A 23,878-nucleotide genomic window follows, 5' to 3' on the forward strand; every position below is an offset into this window, starting at 1 on the left:
GCTGTCCAGTATTTGTGGGCTACAGGGAAAAACAGCCAGTATTTACTAGAGATGTGAGCTTTGGATTCCATGAAAACAAAAACCACATGAATTTCCAGGTTATGAGTAGATCCAAGTCCCACATCAGATTTCCTCATATGTTTGCACTCAATATAAGTCCCTCCCTCATGCATACCTCCCAAATTTGGGAGCAGTGGAGTAGGGACATTTGTGCGTGCCTTTGTCATGCGCCCAAAAATAGGGGGCATGTTATCACATTCAGGGGCGTGGCCTGTGATTGTGGCACTCCTCTGTCTCAGCAGCGCAGCGGGTAGCGGCGGGACTCCCATCTGCCCCCCTTCCCAATGCAGGACACTGCCAGCCCTGGTTGGGACGCGGGACAGTCCCAAAAAAAGGTCTGTTCCGCAAAAATCAGGACAGTTTCACACAAAAGGCTGGAGTAAGAGGGTGTGGTGCTGGTTACAATGTGACTGTGATTAAGGGCTGTCACATACAGGGGTAGAGGTATTAACCAGTGATAAGGGAGAAGAAGTGAGCCAGAGGAGAAGTGGCCCATGGCAACCAATCAGCTGTTCTGTATAATTTTCTATTATGCAAATTACAGATGTTACTTCATTGCTGATTGGTTGACATGGGCCACTTCTCTGGCTCACTTCTCCTGCCTTATCATTTCTTAATACATCTATTCCACAGTGTCATGTGGCTGTGGGCTGCCACTGTGCTAGTGTCTGTCATCAGTGAAGAGCAGTTGTCTACAGTGTAAGGGCGAGATGTACTAAAGGGAAAATGCGGTAAAACCCCCGTTTTACCGCATTTTCCTATGTACTAAAACCCGTTCGCCACGTCACCGCAGGGCAGGGTATCACCACCTTTGGGTGGCGATACCCTATAGAAGCCTATGGGCTTCTTTTCGCCGCCCGCCGCGTCGCCGCAACCCCGCCGCCTCGCCGACCCCCCCTTTCCCCCCTCCCTTGGGCTTACCTTCTTGCAGGTCCTCCTGGACCCCGGAAGGTAAGCCCTTCCTCCCCCTAGCAACGCAGCCGGACGTCCTTCCGGCTGCAGGGGGAGGAGGAAGCGCCGGGGACAGCTTGCTTAGCTGTCCCCGGCGTGAGAAAGCTGCAGAAGCCGGCTGGGAGGTGACGGAGACCCCCCGCAGACCACAGTACAGGTATCGCGGGGGGCCTCCGTCACCGCATCGCGATGCCAGCCGCATATGTTAGTACATATGCGGCGGCATCGCGGCGGGGGGGGCGCGAAGGGCGGCGATGTATTTTAATACATCCCGCCCTAAATGTCAATAAACATTAAGGGCTATGGGCTACAGTGTCATTTTCAATAGAAAACTGTGGGCTACTGCACTGTCTTCAAGGAAGGGTTGTGGGCTACAGTATGACTGTCAGTGAAGATTAAGGCTGTGGACTACTGAGTCAATGTCATCAGTAAGGGTTGTGGGCTGCAACACTGTGACTGTCAGGGTTAGGCAAATCATTATTATTATAAAAAAAAAGTGTGTATTCAGGACAGTTAAAAATAATGTTCAGTAGGTGTTACTGTAATTTACTGCACTATGGTATGTGCTGCTTTCAGGCTCTGTGCAAAGGACAAGTTGGACCTTATTTCCCAGGCAGCTCCCCGGGAGGACTCAAGTACGATTAGGCACTTGATCTGCTAAGTTTTGCATGTGATAACTCGCTTGCGGGGACCTGCAAGCAGACGAAGCTGGGTGGGTGGACGTTGAAAGCAGGGCAGGGGGAACTGGGCTGCAGGATAATAAAAAAAACTTACAAATGAATGGGCAGCCACTGTTTGGCTGAGAAAGCTCTCAGCCAATCAGCGGCTGCTTTTGTATTTGCATGTTTTATTTTTAATTAAAAATCCTCCTGCATCCCCCCCGGCCGGCTCCCTCAGCCTGGATCTGGATCGGCGACAATGGGGGAAGCAGTGGGGACCCCTGCCAAGCTCCGTTGCCACGGGGCGTGCACGCGTCTTGTGCGCACGTGCCCCTGACAGTAGCCGGACGCTGGCGGGGGATGGCGGTAGAATCGCCATCCCCTGCAAAGATGTGCCTGGCTACATCTGTAACTCTGCTAACTGTGAAGAATCACTTCCTTCAATGTGTTTGAAATATCCTTTATTCTTACCTTAGGAGATGCCCACCTGTCCTTTTCATAGACCACATTGTAAACAGAGGACCTGACAGTTCTCTGTATTGATGCATTTGTAGATAGTAACAGAGGGGCAGATTTATTAAGCTCGGTGAAGTGATAAACTGTCTGGTTTTTATCACCGGCCAATCATCTCCTACCTGTCATTTTTCAAACCAAGCCTGTATACAGGTAGGAGCTGATTGGCCAGTGATAAAAACCAGACAGTTTATCACTTCACCGAGCTTAATAAATCTACCCAATAGTAACATAGTATTTACGGTGGAAAAAAGGCTTTAGTCCATCGAGTTTAATCTACATCAGGTGACTTGTAACTACTGACTTGAGTAAGTCATATCTATAGGATTCCCTTAGTGGCCAAAAAGGTATCCAGTTTTGATTTAATTCATTAACAGCAGTTGTTGTAACCACCCGCACCAGCAATGAGTTCCAGAATGTTACTGTTCTAATGGTGAAGAATCCTCTTCTTAATTCAGTAAAGAATTTATCTTCCTTGAGCCTCAGTACATGCACGTGTGTCCTAAGTTTAGACCTGTTAGTGAACAAATCATCTCCCGGTTCCATATGATTCCCAATCCAGTATTTGAACGTACTAATCATACCACCTCTCAACCTCCGTTTCTCCAGTGAAAACATATTCAGCCTGGTTAGCCTATCCTTGTATTCTAGTGATTTAAGACCTTTTACTAGCTTAGTCGCCCTTCTCTGTACCTGTTCCAATTAATTTATGTCCTTAACCCCTTCCCGACATATGACGTATATATACGTCATATGTCGGTTGGGGGTGAATCAAGCCAGCTCACGGAGTGAGCTGGCTTGATAGAGAGCAGGTAATGGCTGTATATTACAGCCATGTCCCTGCTCTCACGGCCACGAGCGGCGAGTTCGCCGATCGCGGCCGTTTAACCCTTTAAGCACCGCGGGCAAAGCGCCCGCAGTGCTTAAATAGCTGATCGGAGGGGGGGCGCCCCCCTCCGGCGCCGATCGGGGCCCCCCGCAGCGCGATCGGAGGGTGCCGATCGGTTGCCATGGTAGCCAGGGGTCTAATGTAGACCCCTGTGCTGTCCGTGTATTCATACCTATTACATCCTGCCTCAGGCAGGATGTAATAGGAAGTGAAAAAAATCACTACGTTCAGCCATAGAGCTCTATGGCTGAACCTAGTACAGGCGATCGCGCCCCCTAGTGGTCAAGTACACTAGGGGGCCTTGTAGTAAAAGTAAAAAAAAAAAAAAAATAAAGTTTAAAAATAAAAAAAAAATAATAAAATATTAAAAGTTCAAATCACCCCCCTTTCCCCATTTCCCAAATAAAAATAAATAAATAATAAAAAAAATAAACATATTTGGTATCGCCGCGTTCCTAAAAGTCCGATCTATTAAAATATAACATTAGTTATCCCGCACGGTTAAAGGCGTAAACGGAAAATAATCCCCAACGCCAAAACTACGCTTTTTGGTCGCATCGCCTACCCAAAAAAAAATAGCTAAAAGAGATCAGAAAGTCGCCCATATCCCATAATGGTATTAATTAAAAAGTACACTTCAGCCCGCAAAAAATGAGCCCTCACCCAGGTCCGTAGGTGGAAAAATAAAAAAGTTATAAGCCGCAGAACATGGCGACGCGACGCAAATTCGAAAAACCGTAACATTTTCTATTTTTTTTTTTAGTGGTAAAATGTAACGAAAACTATATAAGTTTGGTATCACCGGAATCGTAACGACCCATAGAATAAAGATAACCCATCATTTTAAACGAACTATGAACTCCAAAAAAACCGTAACCAGCGCAAAATTGTGGAATTGCGTTTTTTTTTTTTTTTACCCCACATTGAATTATTTCCTGATTCCCCAGAATATTATACGGTATAGTAAATGGTACCATTAGAAAGTACAACTTGTCCCGCAAAAAAAAAGCCCTCATGTGTCTATATAGCCGGAAAATTAAAAAAGTTACGCTTATTTGAACACAAGGAGGAAAAAAAAAAAAAAAATTACCTTAAAAGGCAATGTCGGGAAGGGGTTAAGGTGCGGTGCCCTGAACTGAACACAATATTCAAAGTATGGTCTCACCAATGACTTGTAAAGAGGCTCTATCTATTAACAATTAATAATAATAATAATAATAATAATAATAATAATAATAATATGGCCACATCTATATAAAAATATGAAGTGTTGAACTTGTTGTAAAATGCTGTTACTCTTTTTCTAGGAGATAAAGTAATCCCACTGGCTCTTCCTCAATGTGGAGAATGCAGAAGCTGTGTTGAACCGGAGAGCAATGTGTGCTACAAATCAGAGTTAGTATTATTTTCCATAATATACTGTATATAATTTCTGCTTGAGACAAAAGGTCCGATTCACACCTGTTCACAGGGCTGCAAACTCATAGCCCTAACAAGTATCAAATGACAGCACACGCGCACGATTCGTAGTGAGCATGCATAAGGCCATCCTGCAAACATGGCCAGCGATGGATTTTATTTTGCGGGCCTATCGCAAGCTTATTGACAGCCATCCCCAGCCATGCACACTGGCAGATTTTCACTCTATCCAGGTGGTGACTAACTGATCGCTGATTCAGGCCCAAATATCCCTTGGTTCAGTCATACCACCTTAATTCTACACTTTCTACTCATACAAAGTTAGTAGGTAAGGCTGAATAAAGACTTGCATCCATCTAGTTCAACCTAGGTTTGATAGTTTATCCCTTGTTGTATAGTATGTTCTGAAATTATTAAAGACAGATTATGATTACTATTTGTACCCATGGATGTTTTTAACCAATAAATGTTTATCCAACCTTAATTTGAACGTATTTATTGTCTCTGCCGACACCACATCCCCAGGAAGATTGTTCCAAAGTTTGACTGCTCTGACTGTAAAGAAGTTTTTCCTTCTAAGCCTAAGGGAACAAAAAATGTTTTCTTCTAATCTAAACTCATGCCCTCACGTCCTAGATTCCTGTCTAGCAGTAAAAAGGGTGTTTGACAGTTCCTTATACAGTATTGACCCCTGATATATTTGCAAGGGCGGATCCAGGATAAAATGACAGGGGGGGCACCATGATAAAAAAGGGTTTGGGTGGGGGAGGTGCGGTGTTAGTGGTGCCAGTGTACATGCCAAGAGAGCAGCAGGAGAGGGTGGGAATGGAATTAAAAATAGTCCCTGGCATTTAAAGTACGCAGGCCCACCATGGCGACAAGTGAAGGATGTAGTTGTGCGCGCGCCAAAGGCGCGCTCCGGAAAAGGGTGTGTGGCCACTCAACAGGGGGCGTGTCAACACCATATACAACTTCTACACATTATGCAACAAAATACTAGACCCCATTATACTTGCCCCTTACACACGATGCCAAATGGAATGAGCCAAAATTGACATAATGCCACATGGATTGAGCCAAAATTCACATAATGCCACATGGATTGAGCCAAAATTCAAATAATGCCACATGGATTGAGTCAAAATTTACATAGTAACACACACGGGTTGAGCCAAATTTCACATAATGCCACATGGATTGAGTCAAAATTTACATAATAACACACACACGGATTGAGCCAAAATTCAAATAATGTCACATGGATTGAGTCAAAATTTACATAATAACACACACACACGGATTGAGCCAAAATTCACATAATTCCAAATGGATTGTGTCAAAATTCACATAATGCCACACGGATTGAGCCAAATGCATAAAATGCCATACGGATTGAGCCAAAATTCACATAATGCCACATGGATTGAGCCAAAATTCACATAATGCCACACGGATTGAGCCAAAATTCACATAATGCCACACGGATTGGGAAAAAATTCACATAATGCCACACGGATTGAGCCAAAATTCCCATAATGCCACATGGATTGAGCCAAAATTCACATAATGCCACACAGATTAAGCTAAAATTCACAATACACTTCATAAACAGGGACATTGTCCACCAAAGGCTCGCATTAAACATTTACACCATAATGTCCATTACACTTTAAGTTACACGCCATTATGTCCATTATGTGTTATGCCAAACACCATAATGCCTATTAAAAATTATGCTACATAAGTGCTGCTTCTCTACATGCTCATTGCCAAGAGTTCCATGCTCATTGCCAGAGGTTCCATGCTCGTTGCCATGTGGGATTACATGCTCATTGCCAAGGGGGAATACATGCTCGTGGTAAATGGGGGACAGCCACCGCCAGGCAGAAGTGATAGCCACTGACAGTGGCAGAGCCTGGCTGTATTCAGAGCACTGCAGGTCCCGGCTATTTGAAATAATACCCCTTTCACACCAGAAAATGCATTCCCAGGTTGGCCCCTTTTACACCAGCCTAGTCCCTGCATTTTCTGGTGTGAGGGGGAGAGAAAACCACCCCTCCCCCCTTTAACCAGTTATTTCATTTAACCAGCTATATCTTTGGAACCAACTGACCCATTTACATTTATATTATATATATTATATTATATTGAATAACTTTTGAGTGGGCTTTGAATGATTTTGGTCCAGTGAAACTGGAACATTTGGTTCCAGAGTAATCTGCCCTCAAAGAACATGAACAGCCATGAAATTACAGTACATTTCAAAAATAAAAAAAATCGGTTTACACGCAATATCTCTGGAACCGATTGACCGATTTGGACCAGCCTGATATCATATTGATGGAATTTAATGAAACCAGCCTCAAGCTTCTGTGATGCCAGGGCAGGAACTGGCAGCCGTTGGAACCGGGTAGGGGTCAGAATTGACGGGTCCCATATTATCCTATGGGGAAAAAACGTTACAAGTTTGCCAGGTGATATCTCCGGTTCCCGGGGGGCTAGAGACACGGGGCTGGGCTTGTTGGAAAGCCCTGGTCCTCAGCTACAAATAAATAGGGGGGCACGTGCCCGGGTGCCCCCCCCTGAATCTGCCACTGTATATTTGTACATGTTGAGCATGTCCCCCCTTAAACGTTTCTTTTCTAGTGTAACTAGTCCCAAATTTCTCAATATCTCCTCATAGCTTAAATTATCCATTCCCCTAATTAGTTTTGTTTGTTGCTCTTCTTTGGATTTTTTTCTAATCCTGTGCTGTCCTTTTTATAGTGTGGGGCCCAGAATTGTACTCCATATTCAATATTGGGTCCTTGTCAGAAAAAAAGCCTTTAAGTTATAGGTCTGAAATTGTGACTGTTGATTGGTATGGCATCAGTTATTTGCAAAACAAAGAAAATACTGTGGGCCAGATTCTCTAAGCTTCAAAAGTGATCAAATCCAGAGTGATAAACAGGCAGCCAATCAGCTCTTACCTGCCATGTCCCAGACTGTGTTTGAAAAATGTCAGGGAGGAGATGATTGGCTGGCTGTTTATCACTTTCTATTTTATCACTTTTGAAGTTAAGAGAATCTGGCCCTGTATCTGGAAATGAATGTAAAATAATATTTTTATCTATAGTAATGTTAAAGCTTTGACAGCCATTTTATCATATGTGACCACAGGAGGCTCGTCTTTCCCTGACAAGGTTGCTTTTGACGTGACTAGTCATACATGTCCACTGGGTGGCTGCCAATCTAAGAAGGACCTTAGTCCATCTGCATTCTTGCTCCCTCTCCAGTACATGCCATGTAGCATATCACTACAGAGATGAGCAGTCCCCAAGGAAATGTATTTCATTCAGTCCCCTGGCTCACAGTGTCCATCCAGCAGCTGCAGAGAGCCACAGACACAAGGGAAATGTAAAGCTGTGATGTCGCAATATCCTGAGTTATAAAAATATTGCTTTTAAGAAACAAACATTCTTTAACATATTTTTTTAACCTAGTTCAATCAAAAAAAAAAAATATTGAGAGTTTTTGGGAAAAAAAATATTAGCCAAATAATCAAAATAATCGAAAGCTTATGGGGGTTACACTGAGCATAGAAAAATTAACATTTAACTTTGCACATGGGGCAGATATAAAATGTGCAGCAAGAATTAGATTTGGGTTCAGCATTTGGAGGCTACTTGCAAAAGCTATCAGTATTTACCATGCATGTGAAAAAATAAATGTACAGTGCAGTATTTGCACCTTTTGTATTGCAACATGGTTTGTCCAGGTGTACAGTTACAGTAAATCCATTTTTGCTGTACTCCCATCACAGAATCAGCCATAAGGAATCATTGCAATGGAATGGCTGAGGCCTTTATGGTCTTTTCAACCAGAGTGTAAGGTCAAGAACTTAAACTACTGTATGGAAAGGAAGAAACCCAGTGAGCTTAACTGGATTTTTGTGAATGTAATTTCTGAAGACATTGTCAGTTTTTATGATCATTATATACTGTATGTTATTGAGAGAGAGAAATGTTTGCAGAAGTTGCCTCTACTCTCATACAGGCTTGGGTTATTTAAGACTGCAGTTTTTGGGTGGTTTGAGACTGCACGCTGTTGGAAGCTCTCTATACTGGAATTTGTAAAAAATCAGATGAGAGATTGGCAGCCTGCACATATAAAATGAGATTATAACATTCCGACTTGCGGAATGCTGGGAGGTGTGATTTGACTGTGGATCTATGAATAATGGCCCCCAGGGGTTAAAGTGAGGGGGAACAGGGTGGAACTGACCACCTCTAATGGTAAGGTGGAACATTTTAATCTCCACATTGGCCCTGCAAAGTAATTCTCACAGAAAATTATTCTAGTTTGCAGGGGGATGCCAAAAACCCTACCACTGGCCCTGTCTCTGCCTAATGGGGGGAGTGGAGGGGGTAATTAGTTGGCATAGAGAAATGAGTTCCCCCACCTCTGCATGACCACTTTAAGCCCTGATGGCCCCTATACAATTTTCCGAGATATCGCATGCAGCCTCGCATATGACAGAACATATACAGTCTGTTAGCATACTATGTATCATATGCGACCCCCAGCAGATCTGATCCGATGCGCACGCGACCATGCATCAGATCGGAATCAGAGGTTCAGCACATATGATTTGGGCACTTTTCACCCGATTTCTCGGCCCGATCCGTCGTGATAAGGTGCCCAAATTGTATAGGTGTGTTGGCACCTTAACTCCCTCTTGCCCAATGCTAACCAGTGTAATATCTGTTTAGAATACTATGAATGTATCTGAAACAGTGGTTTTACTAATCTCAATAAGTTAATTGACACAATTCTTATGGACAAATGTACTTCTTAGTTTTAGCTGTGTGTTATGTAAATAATTATTACTTAAATAGAGAGTTGCTATTTAAGTGTTTAATATGTTTCTATGTTCATATTGTGAGAAACTGCCAGTATCTGCTCAGAAACCAAACATAATATCAAAATTGGACTTTAATAACACTTTTATTCTTAAACAGTGTGGGCAAGAATATTGGTTTGATGTCTGACAACACAAGCAGATTTACCTGCAAGGGACGGGTGATTTATCATTTCGTCGGCATCAGCACCTTCAGTGAATACACTGTGGTGGATGAAATATGTGTGGTGAAGATACGTAATGATGCACCCCTGGATAAAGTCTGTGTGCTTGGCTGTGGGTTTTCCACAGGATATGGATCTGCTGTTAAGGTGGCTAAGGTAAGTGCCATTGCGAATAATATTTAAATGGTAAGTGTTGAGCCTCATTTAGGACAAAAGGTTTTGGTAGACCACAGCATGAAAGAGATTTACATCTTGCAATTTCTAATAAAAGACAGCAATTGCAGCATCTGAATGCAGTATCTGGCAATGTCTTTAAGGCAGTGATAAACTACAAGATGAAAGTCTTTCAAAACAAATTTACATCTTATAAGCAATTTTAAATAGACACTTTTTACAGATGTCTCTGTACGCATTGCGGCATGTGAAACATTGAATGGTGCATGCACCTGCCATCTATTTCTATTGCATGTGTGACTTTCAGCTATAAAACACTGCAGAATGCAGCAAGAAATATACTGTATCTGTTCAGATGTGGTCAAGAAGCCAAAGCTGCATTGTTCCTTTTCAGTGGTGAAACTGGGGAACAATAAGTGCAGCAGTCACCCCCAAGTGAAGAGAGATGCCCACTTAGGCCATTGAAATAATCTCCACTACTGCATCATAACCCCGATGCAAATGCAAGAAACATTGACTCCCTCAGTGTCTTAGTGGCTGATCAAAATAGAAAGGGGGTAGGGTGGTAACCTGTGCGCACTATTTTACTCTAGGAATATCTGCAGCCCTCTGTTGCCAAATATAAGAGTAACACCGACTCTTAGATGGATATGGAAAAAGGAGGTATCGGTCAACAGGCTAGGCGCACGATATTTCCAAAGTGGATATGATAATGATCTGGACCCACAGTTGGGAATTTTTACCAGAACAAAGATTTATTGTACATAAAATTTACAATTAAAAGTGCAAATGCAAAAGACAGGTGATTTAAAGTGCAAGTGCAACAGCAGTACATTTGATGATTTCCAAAGTGACAATGCATAAATATTTCAAAGTGCATTAACAATGGATACGACAGGGAAATCTGATGTCTTATCTCACCATTCCAGGGAAGTGCGGTGGGCTAGGTGCTATAGATGGTGGGTCCCGGGTAGCAGGAATGAAAGCACCACCGCACAGGCTTTGGATGGGGATACACAGGTATAACAGCAGAGTCCTCCCGTCAGAGCGTTGGCATCCTCATAACATGTTTCGGAATCAGGTTCCTTCTTCAGATGTGGATGCCAACACACTGAAGGACAGGGTTTTTATACCCTAGGTAATTGGCTAATCCAAATCACCTGTACAGCACACCTCCGTTTTTCAGGAAGTGACGTTTTTTTTAAAAAAAGTGCACTACAGAATCTTTTCCCTGTTTGTGCATGGAATACAAGTCCTCCGCATTTTAGTTCCGCTTAGATGAAAACATGAATGGACAGAACATCAGAGGATGTTTGCGCAGCGTCTGTTATCGTTCAAACCGGAAGTCGCGTCACCGGATGTGACGTTTGCGTTCCAAGACGCTTCCTGTTTGCGTTCCACTGCGGCTTATTTCGCTCACGGATGACAATACATAATTTCCACACTAAAAATTGGCGATTCTTGTTTATATTGACACCGGTGACCTTGCATCCTTCAATATGATTTATTCGTGTGAGGAATCTTTCAGCTTTAATTGGATGTTTCTTGTGAATCTCAAGTCTCCATTTTGAAAGCTGGCAGGTCAGCAGATTTGAGCAAAACGTCCTCTATGGCCACATCTATAATCTAAGCCCTACTTCATTCAGGCTGAGTCCATCCCTTATGTGGCCATAATTAATGTGCAGATCCGACAAGTTCCATATAAAATGAATAAAAAGATAAAACAAAGAATTAAAATACTGATAATACATATAATAATACAGGCTAAAATCAAATTAATCTAAAAACCACTTTAGCTCGAAATCAATATTGAGACCATGTGGTGTGAGGGTATTTAAATTAAAAATCCAGCGCATTTCATTCTGGGCGAGAAGTTTCTCCACATTTTTCTCTTTCCAGGAGTTTTTTGCGACTTGGATTCCTAAGAACCTTTTAATATGTTTTTCATTACTATCGTGTTTTATTTTAAAGTGCTCTGACACTGAATGGCTCATCAGGCCTTTACGAATATTGTATATGTGTTCGGCAAGCCTCACTTTTAAGTTTCTGGAGGTCTTGCCAACATATACAAGGCCACAGGAGCACTCTAAAAAATAAATCACGTTTCGGGTATGACAGGTGATGAAATCCTTTATTTTGTAAGTTTTTTCATTAATCCTGAATTCAGTATATTTCCTCTCAATGTTGATTCTTGTGGTAGTTTTGCACATTGTGCACTCCCCACATCTATGAAAACCTACATTTCTAGTACTCGGGGGTTTTTCTATAAGCGCACTCCGTACTAATTGATTTTTTAGGGATTTGGCCCTCCTATAGATAAAAGATGGTCTTTTCGGTATTTTTTCACCAATCACAGGGTCATCCTGAAGGATTCTCCAGTTTCTCTTTATAATATTTTCTAATTTTTTATGATGACTCCCATATTGACTGATGAACGACCATTCTGTTTTATTGTCTTGGGCTACTTTATTTTTTTCTATTAACAAAGTGCTACGGTCAACTTTTTCTAATTCAACCAAGGCTCTGTCTAGATTTTGCTCTTGGTAACCTTTCTGTTTAAAACGATCTTTCATATCCCCAATTTCTTTTTGGAGAATAATTGGGTCTGCACAATTCCTTTTTAGCCTCTTAAATTGACCCAAAGGTATGTTCTCTAACCACCTTTTATGGTGCTCACTTTGTATGTCAATATAAGAGTTGGAGTCAGTGGCTTTTTTAAAAATTTTTGTGCATATATGATTATCTTTAATATAAATCGTGAGATCTAAAAAACAGATTTCTTCCTGACTTGTTGTAAAGGTCAGGTTAATATTAAAATCATTAGAATTAAGGCTTACACAGAATTCTTTAAGATCGTTTTGGTTTCCCCTCCAAATAAAAAAGATGTCATCTATGAACCGCCACCAGCACACCAGGCTCGCCCCTTCTGTTCTATGTGCATCAATGGTACTAAGTTCCCAATGAGCCATGAACAAGTTGGCATAACTAGGGGCGAACCTGGTGCCCATGGCGGTTCCCCTAATTTGTAGATAAAAGGTTCCATTAAAATAAAAGTAATTATTGGTTAAAATAAATTTAATACCCTCCAATAAAAAATCTTTTAAGTTCTGGGAGTATTCACTTCTATCAAGAAACCATGAAACTGCTGTTAAACCTTTTTCATTTTCAATCACAGTGTATAATGTGCTGACATCAGCAGTTGCTAAAAAACAGTCTGAACTCCATTGGCATGTGTTGAGTTTTCTCAACATATCTCCTGTGTCTTTTAAATGGGACATAGTCTTTACCACTAAAGGTTGAAGATAGGAGTCGATCATTTCAGACAGATTGGAGGTCAAACTATTGGTCCCCGTAATTATGGGTCGACCTGGGGGAGCAGTAAGGTGCTTATGCATTTTAGGTAATATGTAAATAGTGGGAGTGGAGGGTGCTTCAATATTTACATATTCCATTTCAATTTTTGTTATGCAGCCCTTTTCCATGGCCTTTTTTGTGAGTTCATGGAGTCCCTTAGTCATATTTTGTAGCGGATCGCTCCGCAATTTTTTATATGTGGTTTGATCCTCTAACTGACGATCAATCTCCGCAATATATTTCTCTTTACTAAGTAGGACCACCCCCCCGCCTTTGTCGCCGGGTTTAATAATGAGATCAGGATCTTTTTGGAGATTTTCAATAGCTAGTTGTTCTTTTCTTGTAACATTTTTCTTTTTACTACTGGTCAGTTTCTTTATTTCCTTAGTAACAATGGAATTAAAACTATCTATATTGTTTCCCTTTATATGTTTCGGGTAAAACTTGGATCTCCTTTTAAATTTAGAGGTAGGAATTTCTTCCACATTGATGGTCTCTGTTTCCTCTGTTTTTTTTAATTCGAAGAATTTTTTTATGGTGACCTTTCTTACGAATTTTTGGAGGTCCACATAAATTTCAAAGGGATTAACATTTGACGTAGGGGCAAACTTTAAGCCTTTTTGTAATACTTTTAATTCTGTATCCGTCAAAGTGTGATTACTTAAATTAAAAACCTTTCCCGGTTCATTTAAGGTAACAACAAGGGGAGGGGTGACCTTTTTATTCTTTTTCTTTACTTTTTCTTTAACTGCCCAACAAAAAAGTCCAGTGATGGCATTTTGTTGGGTGACACATGGGTGTGACCCGCACAACTTGCAATTGTATCACTACACTTTAGCAACATGCTTGATCACAGGTTTAAGGCATGACATTCTTTCCAACTGAAAGATAACTTCAGAGATGTAAACAGCTGATTCTTGCAGGGATGGAAGTTATAGACAGTGGTCTTCTGGTCTGCATCCATAGGCAGCACATAAACGTGTGGGTTGCTCTTTCCATCACAGCACAGAATCTGTAGCTCCCTAAAGCCCCCTAGCCTTATTATACCACATATCCCCCTATTCATTTTATCATTACAGTAATACAAATATTAATAATAATAATAATATATTTTGTACATTTTGACAGTTGACACTAAGGGGCAAATTTCCTAAGAATCGTGATTGATGTGAACTTGTTTACCCTAGACATTTCAGGAACTCGAGGGAGTTTTGTTTCGCAAATCTCGGAAAATTTACAAAAAATCGTGAATTCAAGAATCATGTTTTTCGATGGTGTATGAAATCGAGATTTCTCCTACATGTTCCCTGTGTTTGCCTATGGAAAAAAATCTCCCTCACATGAAGCACTGTACAGATCAGTGAGATCCGTGAAATGCTTCTGTGTGTAAATGTGTAGAAAGTGTTAAAAATATACATAAAAATGTATGGGTCCCTCCACCCCCACCCCCTAAGCCAGGGGTGGCCAAACCTGTCCTCAAGATCTACCAACGGTGCATGTTTTCCAGGCAACCTGTGGATCTATAGCAGGAATGAATGCAGCATGTTTGAAAATGTGACAGTTAGTAATGACTACAGCTGTGCAGCAGCTAGGTGATTTGGAAAACCTGGACCGTTGGTAGATCTCGAGGACCGGTTTGGCCTACCCTGCCCTAAGCATATCCAGCCCTGTTCTCTTAGAAGCAATCCTGCTTCTAAAAATAAAAAATAAAAAATGCGTCCATACAATCAGCTGAAAACTGACATACAGTATTACAGGGTGTGTTTTTAAAATCTCACTTATATAGCAGTTCATCGGTTGGTACTTTATCTCTCACTACTGTTTCATTCTCCAAGTCTTAATACAGTTAGCCCAACATGTGTATCTAGCTATCAGACAATGAAAAATATATTGAGAAACCTACAACTGCTTTATGTACTGTGCTTATATAAACTCTAATGAACGGTCTTGAATTTATTGTTGCAGGTTGAGGCTGGCTCCACATGTGCTGTGTTTGGATTGGGAGGCATTGGTCTTTCTGTAGTTATTGGATGTAAAGTAGCCGGAGCTTCCAGGATTATCGCTGTTGATGTAAATAGTGATAAGTTTGTGAAAGCTAAAGAGCTAGGAGCCACAGATTGTATCAACCCAAAGGACCACCAGAAGCCCATTCATGAAGTGCTACAAGAGATGACTAACGGGGGAGTTCATTATTCTTTTGAGTGCATTGGAAACACTGATGTCATGGTTAGTAACTGAAAGAAGAATTTCACATTTTATTTTAACAATAATTAAATCTCTTTAAGTCTCTTTTTGCTAATTTAAGTATTGACATTTAACTTTACACTGTGCTCTAGGAATACACTAGACATATATATAGATGTATCCTGATGAAATTCTAATAAGAATGAAACGTTAATTACCTCCATTAGCATTGTTGTTTATGTTTCACCGCGAGTGCCATGCTATTCTGCAACATACATACCATCCTTTCTGGCAGGGGCACCGGGTGCAGTTGTTATTGTTGTTGTTTTTTTTGATCTGCGTACCTTCCGCAATGTGCAGGCGCGATGACTCCACAACGCTCACGGACGGTTCTTTCCGTGCGAAAAAACCTGTCCGCAAGAGTACAGTCATTGTGGGCGGCATATGGGCGTGTTGAGGGGAGCGGCCGAAATAATGAGGGAAACTGGGCGTAAACATGGGCGTACACGGGGGTGTGCACAAAAAATGTATGGAGCTACTACTACTCAATCGGCGAAAGCACCGTGCATTTCGGACACAAAACAGGCGGCCGCCACCGCCACCTCCAGACCACCCCTACAGATAACGCATGAGAGCGGACGCACTTGCTCCACTTGTGGCACTGAAGAGGAAGATGCTGCCGGTTCATCAGGTGCTTCTGTTTCTTATAGGATCAAAATTGAAACCAATGTCACCATCACATACACAAACAATCTCTCTTACCACAAACAATGCATTACTGTGACTTACCATCAAAAGCAGCAGCAAAGACCTCCACCGGGAGCTCACTATCCATATTGGATACCTTCCTGACCTCGCCCACATCAATCACATCCAACGAGTCCTGCTCCAGGGGGGTATATTCCAAACTGGATGGGATAGGACCCCTCCCGGTGGACATGCTGTGGTTGTACCGGTCAGTCATCTTCCTCTTCAGTCCAGTTTTGAAGTCTGACCACCTACAAATTTATTCAAAAATAAATCAACATGAGATATGTGCACCACTGTGCTAGTGAACATCATTACTATGTTACATTTCCTTTTGTGGGTGATATTATTTTTTTTATGCATACGTTTGACACACACACATTAATGTCTCCATTATGAGGCATTTCAGTGTCTCATCTCATTCATTAGGCCTCTAAATGCACATACATATCTCACTATGCAGAAATGACAGCAGCCATGGGCAAATTATCCACCTCCACCTGTTGTGAAAATACACATCCCACCATAGCTTGACAGTGTTGATATTATGGATTAATTTAACTATGGGAAGGCATGCTGGGATGTGTAGTTTCTCAACAGCTACATGTGCACAGTTTGGACGTCCTTGTTTCAGTAGCATCATATGGAACATGTTACTACAACTCTTTTTCAACAACACACTTTCTGTTGTCCCATCACATACTTCACATGAGCAGAACTGTGCCCATAACCTCACATCACACCAATGGTGCATGTTTCATATATTAATGTGGGTTATTAGACATGGTTGTGTTCACATGTGTCATTGAAGTGTAGCACTATCTACAAACACACCTTTCTATTATTCTCAAAACATACATGTAACATATGTACACACATATGACATTATCAGGGGGAGAAACACACTTGCTTTTCTTTTCTTCACTGATGCCTAATCCCTTCCCACTGTTGACACCTGGTTCACTTCCTCTGTGATTTTCTCCCAAAGCTTTCTCCTTGCACTGCCAACCGGCTTCCTGGTAGCCAATTATATCCATTCTCGTGCTCTGGGCAATAAAATTCTCATTTCTGCCTCTTGAAATGCAGGGTTTCTCTTTTTGGTGGTGGTATCCTGCTCAGTACTCGGCCTAGATGGTGCAGGTCATTTTCTGGTGGCCCCAGTTCTCTCACCATGCAGCTGCTGGGTCACACATGTTTGGAGAGATGCAACCTCTTGTTCTGGCTGGTTGCTTGGCCCTTGTGGTGCTGGTGGCGTTGCAGCAGTGCCTGTTAGTGAGGGGCCCCCTTGCTCTTGGGCCCTCCTTCTCCACTCCTGCTCCCTCTGCCTCAAAGTTTAAAGCAGGGATTCTGCTCTTGCTCTTTGTAGGGCGTCCTCGGCTGTGAAATCATCTGAGCTAGACATGTTTTCAGCAATTATGGCCTGCATCTGACTGGATATTTATATGGTAAACTCCCGCCTTGAACAAGGGGGCGTATATTTTTCCCCGCAATGTAGTAGCTAATTTCCGCCGATATTTCCCGCCGATATTTCCCGCCGATAATTCCCACTTAAATTACGCAGGTCTCAACGCACCTGAGCATTCACCTGTACATGCACATACACAGGTTGTTGACCATTGGGTGCTACATGGTTAAATGTGTGCACATGTCACTCCAATGATGAGTGTTTTCAGGTGGTCTCTGTTGGAGTACGTGTATGCTTTGTTAAACAAATTTAAAAACATACCAACGTTACAATGCTTTCCTTACATTTGTTCTGAGTAATAATTTGTCATACACCAACATGTTGTATGTGCGTTGTTATCAGTGTATGTAATAGTACATGGTTGCGTGTATAATTTTTCGCACACTGTATATACAGTACGTGTCTCCCTACATTAAAAACATAATGTATGTTATGGTGTGCATATCGGAACGGTCCGTGAAAGTTTTGATTCGCATACATATTGGTAATGTAAGATGGATTAATAAAGTTAACAATAAAAAAATTACCTTTTCGTCCAATCAGCAACCACCAAAACTTATATATGTACCTGCAATTAATAACTGCGCCATTGCCAATATGCCAATATGTCTTCAGCAAGGAGCTGCTGGAGTTGGTCCAAGTCATGGACCAGCGCCTGGGGCCCAGGAGCCCATATGTGTCAAATGATGAGAAGTGGCAGGCGTATAACGCTGCCCGCCGCTTAATCTACGCCCGGACCGGCGTCCGCAGAAGCCTGGGGCAGGTGGAGTGGCGATGGTCTGACCTGTGGTGGCAGCCAGTGCTGCTAAGCACAATTCGGCGCCATATTGGGCGATGTAAGTATATATTTACAAATATGTCTGCGTTTATTAGCAATGATTTCTGTAGCTTTTATAAATATGTGCATGAGTATGTGGGTGTATATGGGTGTATGTGGGGGGTGTATGTGGGGTATATGGGGGTATATGGGTGTATATGGGGGGTATATGGGTGTATATGGGGGTATATGGGGGGTATATGGGTGTATATGGGTGTATATGGGGGGTATATGGGGGTATATGGGGGTATATGGGGGGTATATGGGGGTATATGGGGGGTATATGGGTGTATATGGGGGGTATATGGGGGTATATGGGGGGTATATGGGGGTATATGGGGGGTATATGGTGTGTATATGGGGGGTATATGTATACGGTCTGATTTTGTGTGTAGCATATCTATTGATTAGCATGATAAATGTATTAAATATATCTTAAATGTTATGAGCATGACTAATGTGATTTTTTCTTTCCCCATTTTCATGAAACCCAACCTTCAATTTCTATACCATCAACATTAACATTTCAGTACGCGCCAGGGCACGCATGGCAGCCCGGGAGGAGGCAGCCCGGGAGGAGGCAGCCCAACAGGAGGCAGCCCGGGAGGAGGCCGCCCAACAGGAGGCAGCCCGGGAGGAAGCAGCTCGGCAGGAGGCAGCCCGGCAGGAGGCCGAAATGCTCCAGGAAGAGGAGGAGGAAACATTGGGGCCTGCTGGTGCCCACCCCATCTCCACCTCACCTTCCACCAGCCACTCCCCTACCCCCACTGACTCCCCTACCTCCACCCACTCCCCTACCCCCACCCACTCCCCTACCCCCATCCCCTCCCCACCCCATTTCCAACCCCCCTACAACTCCCCACCCCCAACCCTTACCAATCCCCACTCCAACCCACTACCTCTATCCCAACTCCCATCCCATCCCCCTTGCTCCTGACCCCCCCATCCAGAACCACAGGACACCCATCCAGCGGAGACCAGGATGGCACAACTAGCCGTAAGTAAATAATGTGCCTAATGTTTACATACACATTTCTACACATAAACAATCACAACACCCACATATGTGTATCCAACATCATCATTAGTTGCAACATATCACTGCAGTGCGACCCTGAGGTGTGGCCTGTCCTCCTCCAGGAACAAGGGTCCCCTTGGTGTATTTTTTGAGTGTGGGCATGCCTCACCCCTTGAGTAATTGACATAAAAGTACATCCAATGACATATCCTACAGTAGTGGTGTTGAAGTTATGTAGGCCCAGCTGTTGTGTAAGTACACTTCCCAGCATGATGTGCAACATTCATTTATAGATTGGTTTGTTAATAGTGTGTGAGGCCATGCGGATGCATGCTTTTCTAACTTAGGTGTAGGCCTATAATTTGTACAGCAATGGCCAACATTTTACTAAGTAAGGAGTGGTTAAGCCACAACAATGACATTACCCTTAAATAGCACAGGTTAATTGTGAGGTTACAGGTGAGTCCACCAGCACAAACCTCCCAATTGTGATACAGCATACATTCATCCAAGAAGGAGGAATTTATTTCATGGTATGTAATATGTACAGTATGTTTGTGTAAACATAATAGTATTTAGTACCGTGTTTACAGCAGGCCCATCTTCAATGAAGTTGAAAAATGTATGTGGCCTTCACACTTAACTCACAACTTCTTATGATGTAAAAATACAACAAACATTTGTGTATATTATATATTAATGATAATGATTCTTTTCCTTCACTACAGACACTGAACAGCACCAGGTGGAGGTGGCCTACACGTTGGGTGAGATCCACTTCACCATGTTATACCTCCTAATCCTCTTTGCCCAACAGGAGGACCTGATTTAATTTTTATCCCCTTTATTATATTGTTATTAATAAAAGTTTAAGTACATTTAGAAGTTGTCTGTGTTTTTATTTTTAAACATGTTAGAGTGTTTGTAAGGGCAAGTACATACAGATGTGTCATGTCACTTAAATATGTCATGTAACGTGAAGGGTAACAAATGAATGTGGTCTGAATGTGTGGGTTGTATGGTTAAATAAAACAGAGTGTAAAAGCATGATTGTTTGTTGTTGTTACATTCAAACATCACACATAGGTATACATGTTAAAAATGAGGAACTAACTAATTATGGCCATAATTTAGTACATACACACAAACACCAACATAACTTTTTTTTTAAGTAAAAGCAATGTGGGGACACATAGATAGTGATTTGTGATTAGCCACATTTGAACATAATAAATATACATGTAAGGAGGGGTAAAATGTATTTTTATTAGGGTGTTCATTAAGGTAGACAATTGAGGTAATAGAAAACAATAATTGAATGACAATTAGAATAATTCATTTAATTGCCTTAATCATAGTTGAAAGGCTAGATTAGCAGGGCCATATATGTGAAGGGTATGCCAGCGTGCACGGACGTATGCTCACTCTCACAATCGGTGACATACGCTGAGTTTTCCATTGAAAACAGGCGAGACCCGTCCGTGCGCGGTGGCGTACGCTCAGATTGCCGCAAAATGTCGGTGGTAAAACGGACGAGAGACGTCCGTAAACGGTGGCGTACGCTCTGTTGTACGCCAGTTGTCGGTGTCTAAGAGGTGATCCGTCCGTGTACGGTGGCGTACGCTCAAGTGTACGCCACTCCCATTTGTCGGTGTTTGTGGCCGTCCGTTTGCGGATGTTTTGTGGGTGGACTTTCGCTCACCGTCCGCGTACGGGAAACGTACGCTGATACAGAACGTACATACGTTTGGACGCCTGAACCAGAATAAGGTCCATTGTCACAATAGACAGAACAAAGCTAATTACTGTAGTTATTGTGAGTTAAAATAAATCATCATAACATGACATGTTATTTACATTTCTTACAGTCATATACTACAATTTTCCGGGCTCAGCTGCGCTGCCGCAGCGGGCTGTCCCAGAAAATTTCCGGGCATACCACTTTTTGCATTAGGTGCCCGCCAGTGCTGCTCCACTGGAGCAGCACTGGCGCACTACCTTTAGGGGTCCCCCCGTCACCCCCCCCCCTCTCTCCTGTCGCCCCCACCCCCTCCGGTCCGGCGATCATACACTGCCGGAGCTCCCCTGCCGCCAGCCGCCAATCACTATTTGTATAAGTGACGTAGGCGGCAGGCTCGGGGATGGTCGGCGTGGCTCGGGGGGGACTCGGGAGAGTTCAGGCACCCGAGTCCTCCCGAGCCACCGCGAAACATCCCCGAGCCTGCCGCCTGTGTCATGACTGACAGGCGTCAGGGGGAAGCGGCGGCAGGGGAGCTAGTGGCGGCAGGGGAGCTAGCTCCGGCGTACTAACGCCGGAGCAGAGGTGAGGGGGGAGCGGCGGCTTCCCACTATCTGTGGTGGGTTTTGCTGGGGCAGGACAATCCTGCCCCAGTAGGTTTGTCCTGCCTCAGCAAAACCTACCACTCAAGTGGTTAACAGTGTGATGTTTTACATAACGTAATATTGAATACTGTTAGTTAGTGGTGGGGGGGGGGGGGGGGGTGGAGTGGTTTTCCCTGTACCACTGTGGGCCAGTCCATCCCTGGACTCATCTGTAAATCAATGTCCTGTCTCTTTCGCTTAGACACTGGAAAGGGAAAAGATCTATCAGGGAAATTCAATTGCTAGCAGGGAATGTAAAAATTCTGCAGCCACAGGGTTTTAACATTTAATTGCAGGACTAGAAATAAGATGTAAAGAAATCATCACAACAGTTTTTCATGCACACCCACAGCATGTCTGATTTATCCTAAAATCTTGTCTTGCATTGGCACCCCATCGGCACCCTAACTGAGGACTAATTCATTTCAAATTAGTCGGTAATTACTCAACTACTGAAGAGGTGTCTTCTCTCCTCCAGGGTCCGAATCTGGACTCCTGAGCAGCCGAGTGTATTTGGGTGTATTTTGTGTGTTTGTGAGCATGCATGAGTGTGACCCCACCCCCTCGCTGTGTAGTGTTGCGCGCACACACACACACACACACACACACATCTTCCAGTAGCCCCCACACCAGTGTAAAGGAGGGAAGACCACTGGGAGCTGCAGAGACAGGTGAGTATCATCTCACACAGCAGGGTTTTCAGCTTTGAAATCTGAAACTATTTTCTTTAAATTGGATAAGGTGGCCATTAGGAGTGTGCATACCCAAGGTAATCCAATTGAGAGCTGATGAGAGAGCTATGCAAAGTATATTGCTAAACCTTGCTCCCATTTCAAATCCCCCTTTGACTGTAACATACAAGGTATGATACTGTAGATGTATCACTGCATGCTTGGCTGCATTTAGTAATGCTTTATGCATGTATAATAGTGATTACATTTGGGAAATGCCATCAAACACCCAAAAACTGTCGTTTTTTAGAGTTTTTTTAACTGCATTTTTCCATAGAACATCCAGCATTTTTCTGGTACTCTATGATGTATTTAAATAAAACATGAAGGAAAATAAAAAATTATAGATCAAACAAACAAATAATGCAGTATTGTATTTAAATATGTATTCCCACCTCACACCCCACCTAACAAGTTCTCTGCTGGTGCTAATAATTAAAGAAGTATAACGGACTACTCTGAGATATTTTAGCGAGGACCTCGGGGAAAGACTATTAAGAAAAGTGTTCATTTTTTGCTGATGACACTAAATTGTGTAGGGTTATAAAATCAGACAATGACATTGTCACATTACAGAGTGACTTAAACAAACTGGAGTATTAAGGGAATAAATGGAAGATGAGGTTCAATTTAGATAAGTGTAAGGTCATGCACTTTGGGAACAGAAAAACCTACAAACTTAATGGAGTTGAGTTGGGTGAATTACTAGTAAAGATAGATTATGGGGTGCAAATTAATGGTACACGTCATAGTACTCATTGTCAAGAAGCAGTGGCCAAGGCAAACAAGATATTAGTTTGCATAAAAAGAGGCATTGAAGAAAGGGATGACACAGTGATACTGCCATTATATAAGTGCTAGGGCCAGATGCACTAGATGCTTCATAAAGTGAATGGAAAATGTAAAACAACCAGCCAATCAGCTCCTACCTGTCATCTTTCAAACCCAGCATGTAACATGGCAGTTAGGAGCTGATTGGCTGGTATTATTATTTATTTACAGTTACTTATATAACGCACACATATTCCGCAGCACTATACAGAGAATATTTGAACATTTATATCAGTAGTTTATCACTCTTACCTTTTTTGAAGCATAGTGCATTTGGCCATGTGTGAGGCCCTACCTAGAAATCTGTGCTCAGTTCTGGGCACCTCGCCATATAAAAGATATTGCAGAACTGGCGAGGGTTCAGGGAAGGGCGGCCAAATTGACTAAAGTTATAGTCCTTGGACTCCAATGAAAGGTTAGCCAAGTTAGGTATGTTCACACTTGAAAAAAAAGGCATTTAAGAGGGGATATGATCAACATATTCAAATACATTAAGGGACAATACACTTAACTGTCAGGTGATCTGTTTACTATGAGGTCTATCCATAGGACACGTGGGCACTCCCTGAAGTTAGAAGAAAGGGGATTTCTTAACCAACAAAGGAAATATTTTTTTTACA

At 42.5% G+C, this 23,878-nt stretch overlaps 1 protein-coding gene across 1 annotated transcript in view; it reads left to right on the top strand.

The window, feature by feature from the left end:
* Positions 1-23,878, top strand: part of LOC146065551 (alcohol dehydrogenase 1-like) — an 82,861-nt gene that overhangs the window by 12,938 nt on the left and 46,045 nt on the right. Inside the window, exons 4-6 of the mRNA XM_083179052.1 lie at positions 4,380-4,467; positions 9,492-9,711; positions 15,049-15,309. Of these exons, the coding sequence (XP_083035178.1) occupies positions 4,380-4,467; positions 9,492-9,711; positions 15,049-15,309 (569 nt within the window). The remainder of the gene's footprint in view (positions 1-4,379; positions 4,468-9,491; positions 9,712-15,048; positions 15,310-23,878) is intronic.

This window comes from Crinia signifera, chromosome 1, assembly GCF_055691185.1.
Source record: "Crinia signifera chromosome 1, ASM5569118v1, whole genome shotgun sequence".
Taxonomy (NCBI): Eukaryota; Metazoa; Chordata; class Amphibia; order Anura; family Myobatrachidae; genus Crinia; species Crinia signifera.